Raw genomic sequence first — 18,260 nt, 5'->3', positions numbered from 1 at the left:
CATTACCCTTTTCTTAGTTTTGTTGATGTTAATCTTATAGTCTCTTTTCCAGCCACTAACCATTCCATTCAGCTGTTCTTCCAAATCTCTTGCCATCTCTGACAGAATTACATGTCATGGGCAAACCTTACAGTTTCTGTGTCTGCTTTCTTAATGTATATATTAATTAACATTGGGGTCAGCTATAACCCTGTCTCAAATCCTTTTCAATCACTACTACACTTTCATGAACTGCTACTCTAATAAATGCAGTCTGGATAACATTTCACTCCATGTATTTCACCTTTGCTACCCTTAGAATTTTGAAAATTGTATTTCAGTCAACACTTTCAAAAGCTTTCTCTAAATCTACTTATGTGGTTTGCCTTTCTTCAGCATATCTTTTAGGATGAGTCATTGGGTCAGTATTGCCCCACATGTTCCTACATTTCTCCGGAGCTCAAACTGGTCTTTCCCGAGCTCAGCTGCTGCTAGTTTCCTCCTTCTCCTGTAAACAATTAGTGTCCTGTAAATAATCAGGGCATATTAATCTGGTGATTTAGTAGTATTCATTCCTATCGACAACTCTCTTCTTTGGAACTGGCATTTTTACATTCTTCCTGAAGTCTGAGGGTATTTTGCATGTCTAATGTATTTTGCATACTAGGTACAATAGTTTTGTTATTGCTGCCTGTCCCAAAGATCTCAATAATTCTGAGGGAATGTTATCTATTCCAGGGGCCTTGCATCAGATTTCAGTGCTCCTACAAATTCTTCTCTCAAAATGTAATGTAACTGGATATATACAAAATCTAATCACCAAGGACTAAACATATATAAATGTGCAAACTTTCAGAGCCAGTAGCTCTTTCTTCTAGCAGAAGGGTTGAAGGGAAAGGAAGAGGGGTGGAAGAAAAGGACTAGAGAGGTTCAGGAAATGGGGGAAGTTTGGAAAAGTCGCCCAGAACCCTGGATCAGGCAAGAGTTACTAGATACGATGAGAATGAACAGTCTTTCCTTCTCATCTGGTGTGGTAAGTCTCCCCTGACCCAGGGGGTTCTGGGTGACTTTTCTGAACTCTCCCCATTTTCTAAACATCGCCAGTCCTTTTCCTTCAGTTCTCTTCATTCCCCTTCAACCTTTCTGCCAAAAGAAGGAAACATTGGTTCCGAAAGCTTGCACATTTACTTAACCTTTATATATGTTTTCTCCTGCTGCCACATGGTGCGTAGATTTTTTTATTTATTCAATTATATTGCAATTATATTTTATAAGATTGATCATTTTCATTTGTAAGTTCTTCTCTTAGTGCCATAGCTCCCATTTCATCTTCATGTACTTCCTCTTCTCTTTCTGTAACGTCACCCTCAAGTTTATATATACAGGAAGTAGGAGAAGATGAAATGGGAGATTTGGTACTGAGAGAAGAACTTATCAATGAAAATGATCACTCTTAGAAAATATACAGTTGCTTTTTCTTTTTAATTTTCCTATAGGCAGCATCTATCTTTTCTGTTAGGCTGTAGATACTGTAGCAATGATACACAATAGGCAGTTTCATTGAGAGACATGGCCATGGAAGAAGGAAATAAAAAAAATGTTCTGACAAGGTGTGAATACAGCAATATAAATCACATAGGAAAGAAATAAATAGTAAACAGAGATAAGCCAAGCCAAGGTAGCTGCAGGAAAAAATTGAAGAATTGGAAAAAGAAATAGTCATTGTATAAATTGATTCAGTGTATAGCAAAGTCCAAATAGCAGCAAATTAAAATCAAACACATTGACATGAAGAGTGCAAAAAGAATTACATTGTTACAGTCAAAGGAGAAGGCAGATAAAGTGGAAAGAGTATGTTGAAGAACTCTGTGAGAGAGAGGAAGCGTCTGATGATGTAATACAAGAAGAAATGGGAGTCAATATGGAAGACATAGAGGAACTAGTAACAGAGCTCTGGAAGACTTGCAAGCAATCAGGGCAGAATTTCTAAAATCATTAGGGAAGTGCCAACATAGCAACTATTCAGTTTGGTTTGTAGAATCTATGAGTCTGGACAAATACTATCAGATAAAAAAAAAAATCATCCACACAATCCAGGAGATAAGCAAGATAAATGCAAGAACTATCATAGAATCAGCTTAATATCTCACACATCAACGTTGCTGACTAACATAATATACAGAAGAATGGAAAAGAAAATTGAAGATGTCTTCATGATAATTTTGGCTTTAGGAGACATAAATGCGCTGGAGAGACAGTTCTGGTATTTGACTTCACATCGGAGGCAACGCTGAAGAAAAGTCAAGATGTGTTGACCTAGAAAAAACGTTCAGCAATGTAATTGTGTAGATGTTCAAAATTAGGTACAAACTACAGTGGAATAGCGATAATAGACACTATGTGCAAGAATCAAGAAGGAAAAACAAGACAGCTACATCTACATCTACATCCATACTCTGCAAACCACCTGACGGTGTGTGGCGGAGGGTACCTTGAGTACCTCTATCGGTTCTCCCTTCTATTCCAGTTTTGTATTGTTTGTGGAAAGAAAGATTGTCTGTATGCCTCTGTGTGGGCTCTAATCTCTCTGATTTTATCCTCATGCTTTCTTCGCGAGATATACATGGGAGGGAGCAGTATACTGCTTGACTCCTTGGTGATGGTATGTTCTCGAAACTTCAACAAAAGCCCGTACTGAGCTACTGAGCGTCTCTCTTGCAGAGTCTTCCACTGGAATTTATCTGTCATCTCCATAATGCTTTCGCGATTACTAAATGATCCTGTAACGATGTGCGCTGCTCTCCGTTGGATCTTCTCTATCTCTTCTATCAGCCCTATCTGGTACGAATCCCACACCGGTGAGCAGTATTCAAGTAGTGGGTGAACAAGTGTACTGTAACCTACTTCCTTTGTTTTCGGACTGCATTTCCTTAGGATTTTTCAAATGAATCTCAGTTTGGCATCTGCTTTCCCGACAATTAATTTTATATGGTCATTCCATTTTAAATCACTCCTAATGCCTACTCCCAGATAATTTATGGAATTAACTGCTTCCAGTTGCTGACTTGCTATATTGTAGCTAAATGATAAGGGATCTTTCTTTCTATGTATTTGCAGCACATTACACTTGTCTACATTGACATTCAATTGCCATTCCCTGCACCATGTGTCAGTTTGTTGCAGATTCTCCTGCATTCCAGCACAATTTTCCATTGTTACAACCTCTCGATACACTACAGCATAATCCGCAAATAGCCTCAGTGAACTTCCATGTTATCCACAAGGTCATTTATATATATATATTGTGAATAGCAACAGTCCTACGTCACTCCCCTGCAACACACCTGAAATCACTCTTACTTCGGAAGACTTCTCTCCATTGAGAATGACATGCTGCTTTCTGTTATCTAGGAACTCTTCGATCCAATCATACAATTGGTCTGATAGTCCATATGCTCTTACTTTGTTCATTAAACGACTGTGGGAAACTGTATCAAACGCCTTGCAGAAGTCAAGAAACACGGCATTTACCTGGGAACCCATGTCTATGACCCTCTGAGTCTCATGGACGACTAGCACAAGCTGGGTTTCACACGATCGTCTTTTTCGAAACCCATGCTGATTCCTACATAGTAGATTTCTAGTCTCCAGAAAAAGTCATTATACTCGAACATAATATGTGTTCTAAAATTCTACAACTGATTGACATTAGAGATATAGGTCTATAGTCCTGCACATCTGTTTGACGTCCCTTCTTGAAAATGGGGATGACCTGTGCCCTTTTCCAATCTTTTGGAATGCTACGCTTTTCTAGAGACCTACGGTACACCACTGCAAGAAGGGGGGCAAGTTCCCTCGCGTACTCTGTTTAAAATCGAACTGGTATCCCATCAGGTCCAGCGGCCTTTCCTCTTTTGAGTGATTTTAATTGTTTTTCTATCTTCATCTATTTCGATATTTACCATTTTGTCATTGTGCAACAATCTGGAGAAGGAACTACAATGCAGTCTTCCTCTGTGAAACAGCTTTAGAAAAAGACGTTTAGTATTTCGGCCTTTAGTCTGTCATTCTCTGTTTCAGTACCATTTTGGTCACAGAGTGTCTGGACATTTTGTTTTGATCCACCTACCGCTTTGACACAAGACCAAAATTTCTTAGGATTTTCTGCCAAGTCAGTACATAGAACTTTACTTTCGAATTCGTTGAATGCATCTTGCATAGCCCTCCTCACACTACATTTTGCTTCGTGTAAATTTTGTTTGTCTGCAGGGCTTTGGCTATGTTTATGTTTGCTGTGAAGTTCCCTTTGCTTCCATAACAGTTTTCTAACTCGGTTGTTGTACCATGGTGGCTCTTTTCCATCTCTTACTATCTTTGCTTGGCGCATACTCATCTAATGCATATTGTACGATGGTTTTGAACTTTGTCCACTGATCCTCAACACTATCTGTACTTGAGATAAAACTTTTGTGTTGAGCCGTCAAGTACTCTGAAATCTGCTTTTTGTCACTTTTGTTAGACAGAAAAATCTTCCTACATTTTTTAATATTTCTATTTATGACTGAAATCACTGATGCTGTAACCGCTTTATGATCACTGATTCCCTGTTCTGCGTTAACTGTTTCAAATAGTTCGGGTCTGTTTGCCACCAGAAGGTCTAATATGTTATCACCACAAATCCGTTCTCTGTTTAATTGCTCAAGGTAGTTTTCAGATAATGCACTTTAAAAAAATTTCACTGGATTCTTTGTCCCTGCCACCCGTTATAAACGTTTGAGTGTCCCAGTCTATATCTGGTAAATTAAAATCTCCACCCAAAACTATAACATGGTCAGGAAATCTACTCGAAATATTTTCCAAATTTTCCTTCAGGTGTTCTGCTACAACTGCTGCTGAGCCAGGGGGCCTATAGAGACATCCAATTACCATGTTTGAGCATGCTTTAACCGTGACCTTCACCCAAATTATTTCACATTTCAGATCTCCATCAATTTCCTTCAATACTATTGCACTTTTTATCGCTATAAACACGCCTCGCCCTTCACTGTCCAGCCTGTCTCTGCGGTATACATTCCAATCTGAGTTTAGAATTTCATTACTGTTTACATCTGGTTTCAGCCAACTTTCTGTCCCTACACTTCTTTGTGTTACTACTATTCATTATTGTTTCATTACTATTAATGAATTATTATTGACACATTATTTATTCAACACTGAATAAAATATTCATTTATTATAACATAATTACAAAATTGACCTAATTACAGTGCAGCACCCATATATTTTATGATACAATGGACACTTGTTCCAATTTGCATGTCACCACCTTCAACAGACTATAATCTCCTGATATAAAAATAACAACAAACAAGCACCATACAATGAAGGCTTCCACGACCAGATGTCGTAGCTGCTGGTGAATCTTCTGTGTTGTGTTGTGGTGGCCTGTGAAATCTTTCCATTCTAATGATTTCACCCAGAGCTGTACTGGACATCTTCAGAGGTGCTCCTTGTTCCACTCAGCTTTCCCAACTGATATGTCAGACATTGGGAAGTGGCATAAATACTGTGCTAAAGGGGTGTGACCAAAGCTTGAGCATAATCCTTGCTGCTCCAGCTAACTGTGATAAACTGCTACTAAAAGGGGAGCAAGATCTTTCACATAATCTTCGTAGAATCTTACAGGTAACTCATCAGGTCCCGACGCTTTTCTATTCTGCGAACAGTTATCTCATTATGTGACATTTTGATGTTCTTATGATGATTGAAAAGAGGAACTGTATTATGATCTACTGCAGTGAAAGAATTTTGGAAGACAGGATTCAGTACTTCAACCTTCTTTCTGGTATCTTTAGTTTCACTGTCAGTGTGGTCACAGAGTGAGTGAATTGGTGATTTGGAACCACTTACTGATTCTATGCAAGGACAAAACATCTTAGAGTTTTGCTTCATTCATTCTTAATTTCTCAGCTAAGTTTAGACTTCTGTTGAATCTGTGCTGAGGCTCTCTTTGTTTATGTAGCAGTTTTCTGAAACCTCTATTAAACCACATCAGGTCTTTCCCATTCCTCATGACCTTGCTTGGAGTGTATTTGTCCAAGGCGATTGAACTGTGCTTTTGAATTTTTTCCATTCGTGCTCCACATCGCCATCCTCATTACTGAATATTTTATGCTTGCTACTCAGATACTCTGTAATTTATGTCCTGTCACTGTTGCTAAGCAAAAATTTTTTCCTACCTTTCATAATATTCCTTGACATACCCGTAGTCATAGTTACTGTCACAGCATATGATCACTGATACTTTCCTCTGTGTTAACTGTTTTGATAAGTTCAGGTCTGATTGCTGCTAAGAGGTGTAAGATGTTACCTTCTCTAAGTGTCTGATTGAAGTAATTTTCAGTCAAGACTTTTACAATAATGTCCCACTAAGTGTCTGATTGAAGTAATTTTCAGTCAAGACTTTTACAATAATGTCCCACTAGTCCCTGTCTCTGGCACCAGTTTTGATTGCATAACTCTCCTAATCTATACCTGGAAAGTTGAAGTCACTCCCTATTAGACTGATGTGATTAGAAAAGTTGCTAATGATATTCTGCAAGTTCTTTCTGAGGTGCTGTACCACTACAGCTCCTATCAGGTGGTCTATAAAAGCATTCAGTTACTGTTTTTGACCCACCTTTGATTCTTAATGCTTAACTTCATGCAGATTAATTCACATGCGAATCCGTGAAAACCTCCCTAGATACTGTCAAATTCTTTACTGCTACAAATGCTCTGCCACCACTAATGACGATAAATGCACTGCCACCACTGATGACAAACCTATCCTTATGGTAACTATTTAGTGACAACTTATGAATTTGGTACTATTCACTTTTGGTTTCAACCAGCTTTCCATTCCTAATACTATCTGGGTATTATAACCTTCAGTAATCGATACTAATTCTGGGATCTTCCCTTATCTGTTCCTACAGTTCACTAATTTCGTATTAACCTTTTCTATATCCTATATGGGAGGACAAGCGTTCTCTGAGAACATTGCGGTTGATGTTTATTTGTTTTTGCAGGCAATTCATCTCTGATCCTATGGGGGGATTCCTTTAAACTAAAAAAACTCCCATATGCATGCCACACATACTCTGCTATCTTAGTGGCACGCTTCCTGCCTGCATTGCATACTTGACTTATTAACAGAAACCCTACAATCCTCAACTCGATAGTGGAGGTCAAGAAATTCATCTAAGGCTAGTTGCCTTGACCAAATCAGCCATTTGCCATTTGCCGCAGAACCCAAGTGGCACATGTCATTTGTGCCAACAACTTCAGAGTTTGAATTTGCTTTCTGGAAAAATTTTAGACAATTCCACTGGCCGAAATCTGCTTCAAAACATAAATGCAATTTTTAGATACAGAAAGCATGTTATTTCTAAATTTTCACCTGACTACTGGACATAGTTAATTGTAGAATTAAACCACAAGAATACTTACCGAGCGAGGTGGCGCAGTGGCTAGCACACTGGACTCGCATTCGAGAGGACGGCGGTTCAATCCCGTGTCCAGCCATCCTGATTTAGTTTTTCCGTGATTTCCCTAAATCGCTCCAGGTAAATGCCGGGATGGTTCCTTTGAAAGGGCACAGCCGAGTTCATTCCATAATCCGATGAGACCGATGACCTCGCTGTCTGGTCTCCTCCCCCCAAACAACCCAACCCCCACAAGAATACTTGTTCTCTCCTTGATGACACACTAGATTCTAGATGATGTGAGATTTCATGCTATTTTCTCTTTGCTCCTTCCTTCCTGGCTGATATAATACTTGTAGTCAAACTGCAAGGAATTAACTATGAGTCTTTTTATTATTTTCCTATTAAAATATTGCTGAGAAATGCTTATTCTACTGAGCAAAATATTAATTTATCTAAATGTAACTCCAGTTCTCAATGACTTTATTTGTGTTTACTAAGTCAGTTCACATTTGGTGCGGACTGAATCAGTGATTAATAACATTATGAAAATGATAGGTTACTAGTCACCACAAAGATGACACATTGAGTTTTCACCATGCCTCACTGCAGCTGAACTTGTCGTCTTTACATGAGTAGCAATCTGTCCTTTTTATAATATTGTTGATATTCCAACCTGGACTGTCTATTGTTTGAATCAGTGATTAATCACATCTCCTGTTCCTTCAACACTGTGTGTGAGGACTGAGTAAGGTGATGCTGTGGTTAGCACACTGAATTTGACTAGGGAGGATGGTGATTCAAATCCGTCTATGGCCATCCAGATTTAGCATTTCCAAGGGTTTCCCAAAAACTGGTATTGGTACTTTTAGGACACATCAGATTGCCTTCTTACCTTGTGCCCCATCTGTCATGACTTCATTAACTACTAGACATTAAACCTTAATCTTCCTTCCTTCCTTATATGTGAGGATACTTTGCAGATTTAGAATCAGATCATGCGAAAACATGATAAATTACTGAAACTTGGGAATCAGGAACACCACAGACGTTGAAGCAGAAATGTGTTAGATAAGCTTACAGATGTATGACATTTTTCATGATTCAGAGAGTGCAATTGCAATTTCATGTAGATAATCAGAAGTTGTATTTATAATAATGTTATTTGCCCATTGCATTTCTATCTAGAGTTACTGTGTAGTATTGAATCGCAATAACTTGCCATTTGGCAGGTATTTGTTTATTAAGCTGTTTAGACAAAGAAAAATTAAAGCTGTGCAGGTAAAGAAAAAAATATAATCGTCCTTATTTTTTTTATGTTTCATTTTTTTAGACTACTGTACTATTACCACACTATTGTGGTACATTTTTTACGTGAAATGAGTAATGACAAAATACACCGAATAATATCAACAAGAACAATAATAAATAATAATAATAAAAATAATGTTAATCAATACTGATAGGACAACAAAGAATGTGAAACAAAACTGAGCAAGTGTGGGAGATATCAGAGGATTAAATAAGATTAGTGATATCATATGGCAGCTATTTTGTTTTGTAGTGGATCAGTTTCCAGATAAAGAGACACACACACATGCAGTCTTGTACAAAGTCACAAGGTAACATACAGTAAGTGATTTCTAAAGGATCTTCAGCTTATGGTAAGACACCTTTTAGAAGTAGATGGCAATAAAATATCTCTCAAACACACTGTCTTGTAGGATTATAATATTATGATGCAATATATTCTTCAACATGGTAATAGAAAGACAAGGTGTGTGAAAGAAATTGCTGTTTTCCCTCCATTACTTATCATACAATACTCTGATCTGTGGTGTATTGGGAAGTGCCGTCTTCCATGCACTTCATCGTGGTTTGCAGAGAAAGAATGTAGAATCAGTTACATAGTTAAACAGATGTAGGAACAATACAATTTTATAATTATTCTGCCTCTTTTTTTTCAGACATGGATCCAGGTTCTCTACGTGCTGAGATTGAAGAACTGAAGAAACAACTCCATCAGAAAGAGAAACAGTTAAATTTACTTGAGCAGAATGTGGTAAATTACATATTTTAATCTTTCATTTCTATCATTTGAATGTGTGCGCCTCTCTGTCTCTCTCTCTCTCTCTCTCTCTCTCTCTCTCTCTCTCTCTCTCTCTCTCTGTGTGTGTGTGTGTGTGTGTGTGTGTGTGTGTGTGTGTGTGTGTGTGTGTGTGTGCATTTTTAATGTGAGTTATGGCAATCTATCTTTCCCTACTTTGATAAATTCTTTATTTTTATTGCCATTATTGCTGCCAGTTTGTTGTATTTTTACTAATTTCCAACCCTGTATCTACTTAATTGAAAAATATGTGGACACAATTTCAAGAGGATACAGAATGATGCAAGCCTATGGTACTTGTTGTTGCTGTGGTCTTGAGTCTGAAGAAAGGTTTGATGCAGCTTTCCACTGTAACCTGTCTATCCTCTGCAGGCTTCTTCTCTGCATAGCTACTGTAGCTTACATTATTGTGAACATGCTCATTGTAGTCAAGTGGTATAATTTTACGTCCTGCCACCATCACCACTCCCCACCATTACAGCATTAATTATTCTCTAGCACCTCAGGATGTCTCCTATGAAATCATCCTTTATTTTAGTCACATTGTGTAACAAATTTCTTTTCTCATAATTCAGTTCATTACCTCTTCGTTAATTATCCAGTCTGTCCATCTTTGGCATTCTTATGTAGCACTAAATTTCAAAAACTTCTGTTCTCTTCTCATCTGTAGTATTTGTCATACACACTTCACTCCCCTACCGGCTACACTCCAGGTACGCACTTCCAGAAAAGAATTTCTGACATTTTTAAAAACAATACCTTTCTTACTATTGCTATTCTGCATTTTGTATCGAATCTATTTTAGCATTGTCAGCTAATTTTCTGCACAAATAGCAAAGCTCATCTTCTACTTTAAGTGTGTGTTTTTCTAATCTGAATCCTCCAGCATTACACGATTTAATTCAGCTATGCTCCATTAATGTTGTTTTACTTTCGTTTATTTGCATGTGACAACATCTTATCAGGACACTACCCCTTACATTCATTCAATATTCGAAGTCCATTGTTGTCCTTTGCAAAACTGTAGTACCAATAGCAAATCTTCAAGTTCTTATTTCTTTTCACTGAGCTGAAATATCTTTTGTAATTTTCTGTTTGATTGCCTTCACTGCCCAGATTGAACAACAGAAGGGATATAGTATAACTCTACCTCATTCTCTTTTTGACTATTTCCTCCCATTCTGCTCTCCCCCCCCCCCCCCCCCCCCCACACACAATCTCTAACAACTAGTCTGGTTTCTGTGCAAGTTATAGATAACCTTTCACTCCCTGTATCTTATCCCCACTGCCCACTGGTTATTCCAGTCACCATTGTCAAAAGCTTTCCTAAATCTACACATGCTACAAACATAGGATTGCCTTTCTTCATTCTGTCCTTTGAGATGGGTCTTAGGCTCAGTATTGCCTCATGTGTTCATACATTTTTCTGGAACCCAATGTGATCTCCAAAGGTCAGCATATACAAGCTTTTACTATTGTCTGTGTTGTTGTTGTTGTTGTCGTCGCTGTTGTGGTCTTCGGTCTGAAGGCTGATTTCATGAAAGTTTCCATGCTGCTCTATCTTGTACAGACTTATTCAGCTCCAAATAGCTATTGCAACCTACATCTGTGTGAACCTGATCATTGTATTCATCCCTTGGTCTCCCTCTACAGGTTTTACCCCTCCTCCTCCTCCTCCTCTTGCCATAGCCACGGCCACCCACCCACCCATGCCATGCACACACACACACACACACACACACACACACACACACACACACACACACACACACACTCACTCACTCTTACTTCCCACCATTACCAAACTGACTATTTCTTGATGCCTCAGGGTGTGTGCTATCAAATGATCCCTTCTTTTAATTAAGTTGTGCCAAAAATTTATCTTTTCCCCTAGTTTGATTCAGTACCTCCTGTTTTTAAACTGTTTAATCAAGCAGTAATAAAATAAATTTTCATTGTGTCACTGATAGCATGTACAGTTGCTATCCCACAGAAATGACCCACTCAAAGCATTAAACAAGGCAATTACATCAGATTACTGCCAACCTCTTATTTGAAAATGCTGTTTATCTTGTAGACAGCTGCCTCATTGTGTGATTGTTCATTTTTTTCTCACCTAGCTCCCTGTGTATTTTATATTACTGGTGCCCACTGGGACGTATGACAGCACAACTTAGCACTGTGTTAGCTCAAGCAAAAATGAAGCAATAGGTACGAGCTCACAGCTGTAAAGCAACAATGGAATGGTCCAAGGCGTTGTTATTTGTAGATGTTGCACTTAACGAATATTTCATCCATAAGGGACAGCATTATGAGAGCTGCAACTGTTGATAAATAGATACATCTGTACTGTTCACCAACACCAGTGATGTAAATAAACAATTCTCCACCTGAAGATGCTGGTGTGAACCATCGAAACACGTAGTGGCAAAATAAACAAGTGACCGATGCAGAAACTGTTTAATTTATATGGTGAACTTTATACATTGGTGCACCCACTCAAGGGTTAATCTTCAGCATTCTCCTGCAGCACCACATTTCAACAGTTCTATTCTCTCTGCAAGGCTAGAATCCACTTTATACATTGGTGCACCCACTCAAGGGTTAATCTTCAGCATTCTCCTGTAGCGCCACATTTCAACAGATCTATTCTCTCTGCAAGGCTAGAATCCACACAAATACCTTTAGTAATGACCTTCCTAGATGTTAATAATTTCATATTTTACAATTTTATTTTTATTTTTAGCCAATTTGCCATTTACATCCTCTCTGCTTCAGCCATCATCAGTTATTTTGCTACCCAGTTATCAGACCTCTTCTAGTACTTTTAGCATCTCAAGTCCAAAAGTAATTCCTTTCCACATCACCTGATGTAATGCAACTACACCCACTTTTACTTTTGTTGCTCTTCATCTTATAAACTCTTCTCTATCTGTGCCATTCAGTTGCTCTTCCCAGTCCATTGTTGTCTGTGACAGAATTACAGTGTCATTGACAAACACCAAAGCTTTATTTCTTCCCCTTAAACTTTAATTCCCCTAAATTTCTCCTTGATTTCCTTTACTGCTTGCTCAATATATATGCCGAATAATATCAGAGATAAGCTATAACCCTGTCTCACTCATTTCTTAAGCACTATTTCCCTGTCCTATCCTTTGATTCTTATAACTGTAGTCTGGTTTCTGTACATGTTGTATATAATCTTTTGTTTCCCATATTTTACCCCTGCTGCCTTCATAAGCATCTCCCATGAACCATAGACCTTGACGTTGGTGGAGAGGCATCCATACCTCAGTGATACAGACAGCCACACTGTAGCTGCAACCACAATGGAGGGGTATGTGTTGAGAGGCCAAACAAATGTGTGGTTTCTGAAGAGGGGCAGCAGGCTTTGCAGTAGTTGCAGGAGTAACAGTCTCGATGATTGACTGATCTGCCTTTGTAACATCAACCAAAATGGCCTTGCTGTGCTGGTATTGGGAATGGCTGAAAGCAAGGGGAAACTACAGCCATAATTTTTCCTGAGGGCATTCTGTATTGTTAAATGATGATGGCATCATCTTACATAAAATATTCCGGAGATAAAATAGTCCCCCATTCAGATCTCAGGGCGGAGACTACTCAGGAGGACATCATCATCAGGAGAAACAAAAGTGGCGTTCTATGCGTCAGAGCATGGAATGTCAGATACCTTAATTGGGCAGGTGATTTAGAAAATTGAAAAAGGGAAATGGATAGGTTAAAGTTAGTTACAGTGGGAATTAGTGAAGTTCGGTGGCAGGAGGAGCAGGACTTCAGGTCAGGTTCTCCCGTATCTTCCTTCGTCGTCGGCTTTGTCATTGTGGCCGTGAGGCACAATTATACCAACTGGAAAGGCGCGTTGATCTTAGAGCATGACATATCGTAACCTTAAGTCACTGACAACACACAACGGTCATGGTAGCACCTGATTCCAGAATAGCTGCAGCTACGAACTACCCCCTCTTGACCAGGTCCCCAAAACTTAACTCATAACGAGATCCCTTCGAAGCAAATTGTCATAAAGATCATCTATAAAGGCTTCATACAACGATAAGAAATGTTACAGTTTATGGAATAATAACAGATACGACCAAACTGTCTTGTTTCTTCTCTTTTATTTAACGTAACTTTGTTCACAGTTTTATTTCGCATTCACCACTCATCCACACTCTGATGTGGAGTATATGCGAGTGTCTGAACCCTAACTCCCAAGTTCCATCGAAACCCTTTGATGAACAGTTTTGGTTGCTTGACACCAACAGTCAATGATAATGATACAGTATTTTGTAATTGTCTCTTCTAGTTTAGCCACTGCCCTCCACGAATATTTGTTAGGCGTAAGACAATTACACACTTTTCTCTCCAGTCCGCTATTATTAAGAGTTCACATAAAAGTTAATGTTTTTCTCCTTTTCATAAATTGGAGCCAGCTCTCCGCGATATAATTAAAGAAAACGGTCTCAGTACCGCGTCCCTCATGAGATGCGTATAGATTTATCCCGGAATTGACCGCCCTGTACGTGTATTCAATTTAATGACCACACTTCGCTATCTGCAATTTCGTGTAACTTTTGTTACTCTGATCATATACCATAGTTATTTAAAACTCGCCCCTATATTTTTTTCATAACACACAATTAGCACTTCTTTACTTGTTTATTTCTAAGAGTAAACGAAAAAATGACACCGTATCATCGACTTTGTCGATATAAAGCAGAACACCTCAATATGCCCAATTTTACCTCTTCTTAAGGGATCAGCTACCTTACTCATTAATTTACTACATACTATTTCCAATAACACTAAACAGGTATCGCCGTTATATTTTAATTGTATTCAAAAGCATGTTATTATTATTATGACCGACCGAATCGTAACAAATCGTGCGGCGTGCGTTTTTAACGATAGCTTTACACTCGCCCAGCCTTTATTCATGCAATATGATATATAAATATACAGACAGAACTGAAAGAGCGATCTCTCTACCGTAACCAATAGAGGCAAATACGCTATTCAAGTTCCGTTACATCTATCTTGACTTGTATTGTTACAAGGTGCACACAAGGTTATAAATACAAAATCAAACAGGGGAAATGCAGGAGGGCGTTTAATAATGAATAAAAAAATAGGAATGTGGGTACTATGAACAGCATACTGAATGCATTATTGTAGCTAAAATATAAACTAAGCCCACACCCCCCCACAGTAGTACATGTTTATACGCTAACTAGCTCTGTGGATGAGGAGGAGATTGAGGAAATGTGTGATGAAACAAAAGAAATTATTCAGATAGTTACGGCAGACGAAAATTTAATAGTAATGGGTGACTGGAATTCAATAGTAGGAAAAAGAAGAGAAGGAAAAGTAGTAGGTGAATATGGACTGGGGGGAAGGAATGAAAGAGGAAGCCACCTGGTAGAATTTTGCACAGATCATAATTTAATCATAGCAAACACTTGGTTTAAGAAACTTCAAAGAAGGTTGTGTGCATGGAAGAGACCTGGAGACACCGGAAGGTTTCAGATTGAGTATATAATAAAGGTAAAACAGAGGTTTTGAAACAAGGCTCTAAATTGTAAGACATTTCCAGGAGCAGATGTCCAGGGGCAGATGTGGATTCTGCTCACAATTTATTGGTTATAAACTGCAGATTAAAACTAAAGAAACTGCAAAAAGGCAGGAATTTAAGGGAATTGGTCCTGGATAAACTGAAAGAGCCAGAGGTTGTAGAGAGTGTCAGAGGGAGTGTCAGGAAATGATTCACAAGAACAGGGGAATGGAATACAGTAGAAGAAGAATTGGTAGCTTTGAGAGATGAAATATTGAAGGCAGTAGAGAATCAAGCAAGTAAAAAGACGAGGGCTTGTAGAAATCGTTGGGTAACACAAGAGCTATTGAATTTAATTGCTGAAAGGAAAAAATATAAAAATTGCAATAAATGAAGTGGTCAAAATGGAGAATACAATCATCTAAAAAGTGAGGTCAACAGGAAGTGAAAAACAGCTAAACAGGAATGGCTAGAGTACAAATGTATGGATTTAGAAGCGTATATCATTAGAGGTAAGATAGATGCTGTCTACAGGAAAATTAAAGACCAGGAGAAAAGAGAACCACCTATATGAATAGCAAGAGCTCAGATGGGAAACCAGTCCTAAGCAAAGAAAGAAAAGCAGAAAGATGGAAGGCATATATAGAGTATCTGTACAAGGGAGATGTACTTGAGGGCAGTATTTCGGAAATGGAAAAGGATGTAGTTGAAGATGAGAAGGGAGATCTGATACTGTGTGAAAAATTTGACAAAGCACTGAAAGACTAAAGTCGAAACTAGGTCGTAGGAGTACCGTATTTACTCGAATCTAAGCCACACTTTTTTTCCGATTTTTGAAATCCAAAAAACCGCCTGCGGCTTAGAATCGAGTGCAAAGTAAGTGGAAGTTCTGAAAAATGTTGGTAGGTGCCGCCACAACTAACTTCTGCCGTCGAATATATGTAGCGCTACACAGGCATGCTTTGCAGGCACAAAGATAAATACTGGCGCCAAAACCTCTGTGCCAGTAAATAAATTTAAAAAAAGGTGGAAGACGAGCTTTTTTCTCCACCCCGAGTTTCGACCACTGCATTTTCATACATTATCTAACGAAGTAAATACAAATTCCGTATTGTTCATCTTCGAATGTAGCAGCATTTCAATGTAATACGAAATTCCGACTGGCAAGACTGTTCAGGATGTTTGTCAATATGGCCAACTCTACGTTCTGAATTTTTTCCTACCTGTGAGAAGATATAGTTGCTAATAGTAACTTTTATGAATTGTGAATCACATGCAGTATTCTCTTCACCAAAAGAATAATACAAACATAAACATTTTGCCATGTATTGTTTCGTGTTTGCTGCTATCTCATTTAAATCCTGTCTGCCTAATAAACTACGAACCTAGATGAGACAACAGCAAACGTGGAAGAATGTACATATCATGTCAAGTTTATATTCGTATGATTCTTGTGCCTAAAAGTGATACAGCCAGAAATAAAGTACGGCAATTGACTAGATTTTTAAATCTAAGATGACTAATTTCTGTGCAGTATGTTATGTACTAAAGAGGCGTGTGCAAAAATTTTCGCTAAACTCTCGTTCAGAACATCTTTGATCATACGCAGTCTATTATTTGGTTCTTGTTGATCATTATCAAAGAAAGCAGCAGTGTAAGTAACAACAAATAGCAGTCTCTCTCTCTCTCTCTCTCTCTCTCTCTATCTATCTATCTATCTATCTATCTCTCTCTCTCTCTCTTTTTCAAGCGGCTGTAGCACGCACAAAAGCAAGCCATAAGCCATGCCGCGAGCGGCGACAGGCCGTAAACACTCATTATCAGAATGCGGCAAACAATGCATGACACAGTACAGTAACGCGTTTTCATTTTAGAGTGACTAAACACCTATAACAAAGAGAACGGCAGTTATCAGATCAAAGAAAAATAAGCAATCAATTCAAACCTGATGATGCACGTGAAAAAGGAAGGGTACCGGTACCCGCATAAATATGGACGGAGCGCCTGACGCATGGCAGTGGCTACCTGGTAAAGCTTAACTGCTAAACTTACAACTCGAACCACACTACTGTAGCTGTATCGTCATTGATTCGACCTAAATTGTGTCTAATATTACAATGGACCAACTTTGTTTCGATTTGGAGGTGCGACCTAAAACTATTCTCTACCCTTGAATTTCGAGTCTCAAATTTCAGGTGCGGCTTAGATTCGGGAAAATTTTTTTCCCTTGATTTCGAGTCTCATTTTTCAGGTGCGGCTTAGATTCGAGTGCGGCTTAGATTCGAGTAAATACAGTAGACAACATTCCGTTAGAGCTACTGATAGCCTTGGGAGAGCCAGCCGTGACAAGAACTCTTCCATCTGGTGAACAAGATGTATGAGACAAGCAAAATACCCTCAGACTTCAAGAAGAATATAATAATTCCAATTTCAAAGAAAGCAGGTGCTTGGCAGGTGTGAAAATTACTGAAATATCAGTTTAATAAGTCATGGTTGCAAATTAATAACACGAATCCTTTACAGGAGAATAAAAAAACTGGTAGAAGCCAACCTCAGGGAAGATCAGTTTGGATTCCGGAGAAATGTAGGAACACACAAGACAATACTGATCCAACAACTTCTCATAGAAGATAGGCTGAGGAAAGGGAAATCTAAATGTGACAGGGGTAAAATACAGGGAGCGAAAGGTTATTTAAATTTATACAGAAACCAGAAGGCAGTTACAAGAGTCAAGGGGCACAAAAGGGAAGCAGTCATTGAGAAGCGAGTAAGACGGTGTTGTAGCCCATCTCCGATGTTATTCGATCTGTATATTGAGTAAGCAGTAAAGGAAACAAAAGAAAAATTTTGAGTACAAATTAAAGTCCAAGGAGAAGAAATAAAAACTTTGAGGTTTGCCAATGACATTATAATTCTGTCAGAGACAGCAGAGGACTTGGAGGAGCAGTTGAATAGAATGGACAGTGTCTTGAAAGGAGGATATAAGATGAACATCAACAAAAGCAAAATGAGGATAATGGAATGTAGTTGAATTAAATTAGGTGATGCTGAGGGAATCAGCTTAGGAAATGAGACACTTAAAGTAGAAGATGAGTTTTGCTATTTGGGAAGCAAATTAACTGATGATTGAAGTAGGAAG

At 38.5% G+C, this 18,260-nt stretch overlaps 1 protein-coding gene across 1 annotated transcript in view; it reads left to right on the top strand.

The window, feature by feature from the left end:
* LOC126262359 (adenylyltransferase and sulfurtransferase MOCS3) overlaps positions 1-18,260 on the top strand; it is a 175,106-nt gene that overhangs the window by 46,218 nt on the left and 110,628 nt on the right. Inside the window, exon 2 of the mRNA XM_049958944.1 lies at positions 9,413-9,507. Within this exon, the coding sequence (XP_049814901.1) occupies positions 9,413-9,507 (95 nt within the window). The remainder of the gene's footprint in view (positions 1-9,412; positions 9,508-18,260) is intronic.

The sequence above is a fragment of the Schistocerca nitens genome, chromosome 6, assembly GCF_023898315.1.
Source record: "Schistocerca nitens isolate TAMUIC-IGC-003100 chromosome 6, iqSchNite1.1, whole genome shotgun sequence".
Taxonomy (NCBI): Eukaryota; Metazoa; Arthropoda; class Insecta; order Orthoptera; family Acrididae; genus Schistocerca; species Schistocerca nitens.
Note: the sequence above shows the minus strand (reverse complement) of the source record. Positions and strands in the feature narration are given on the sequence as shown.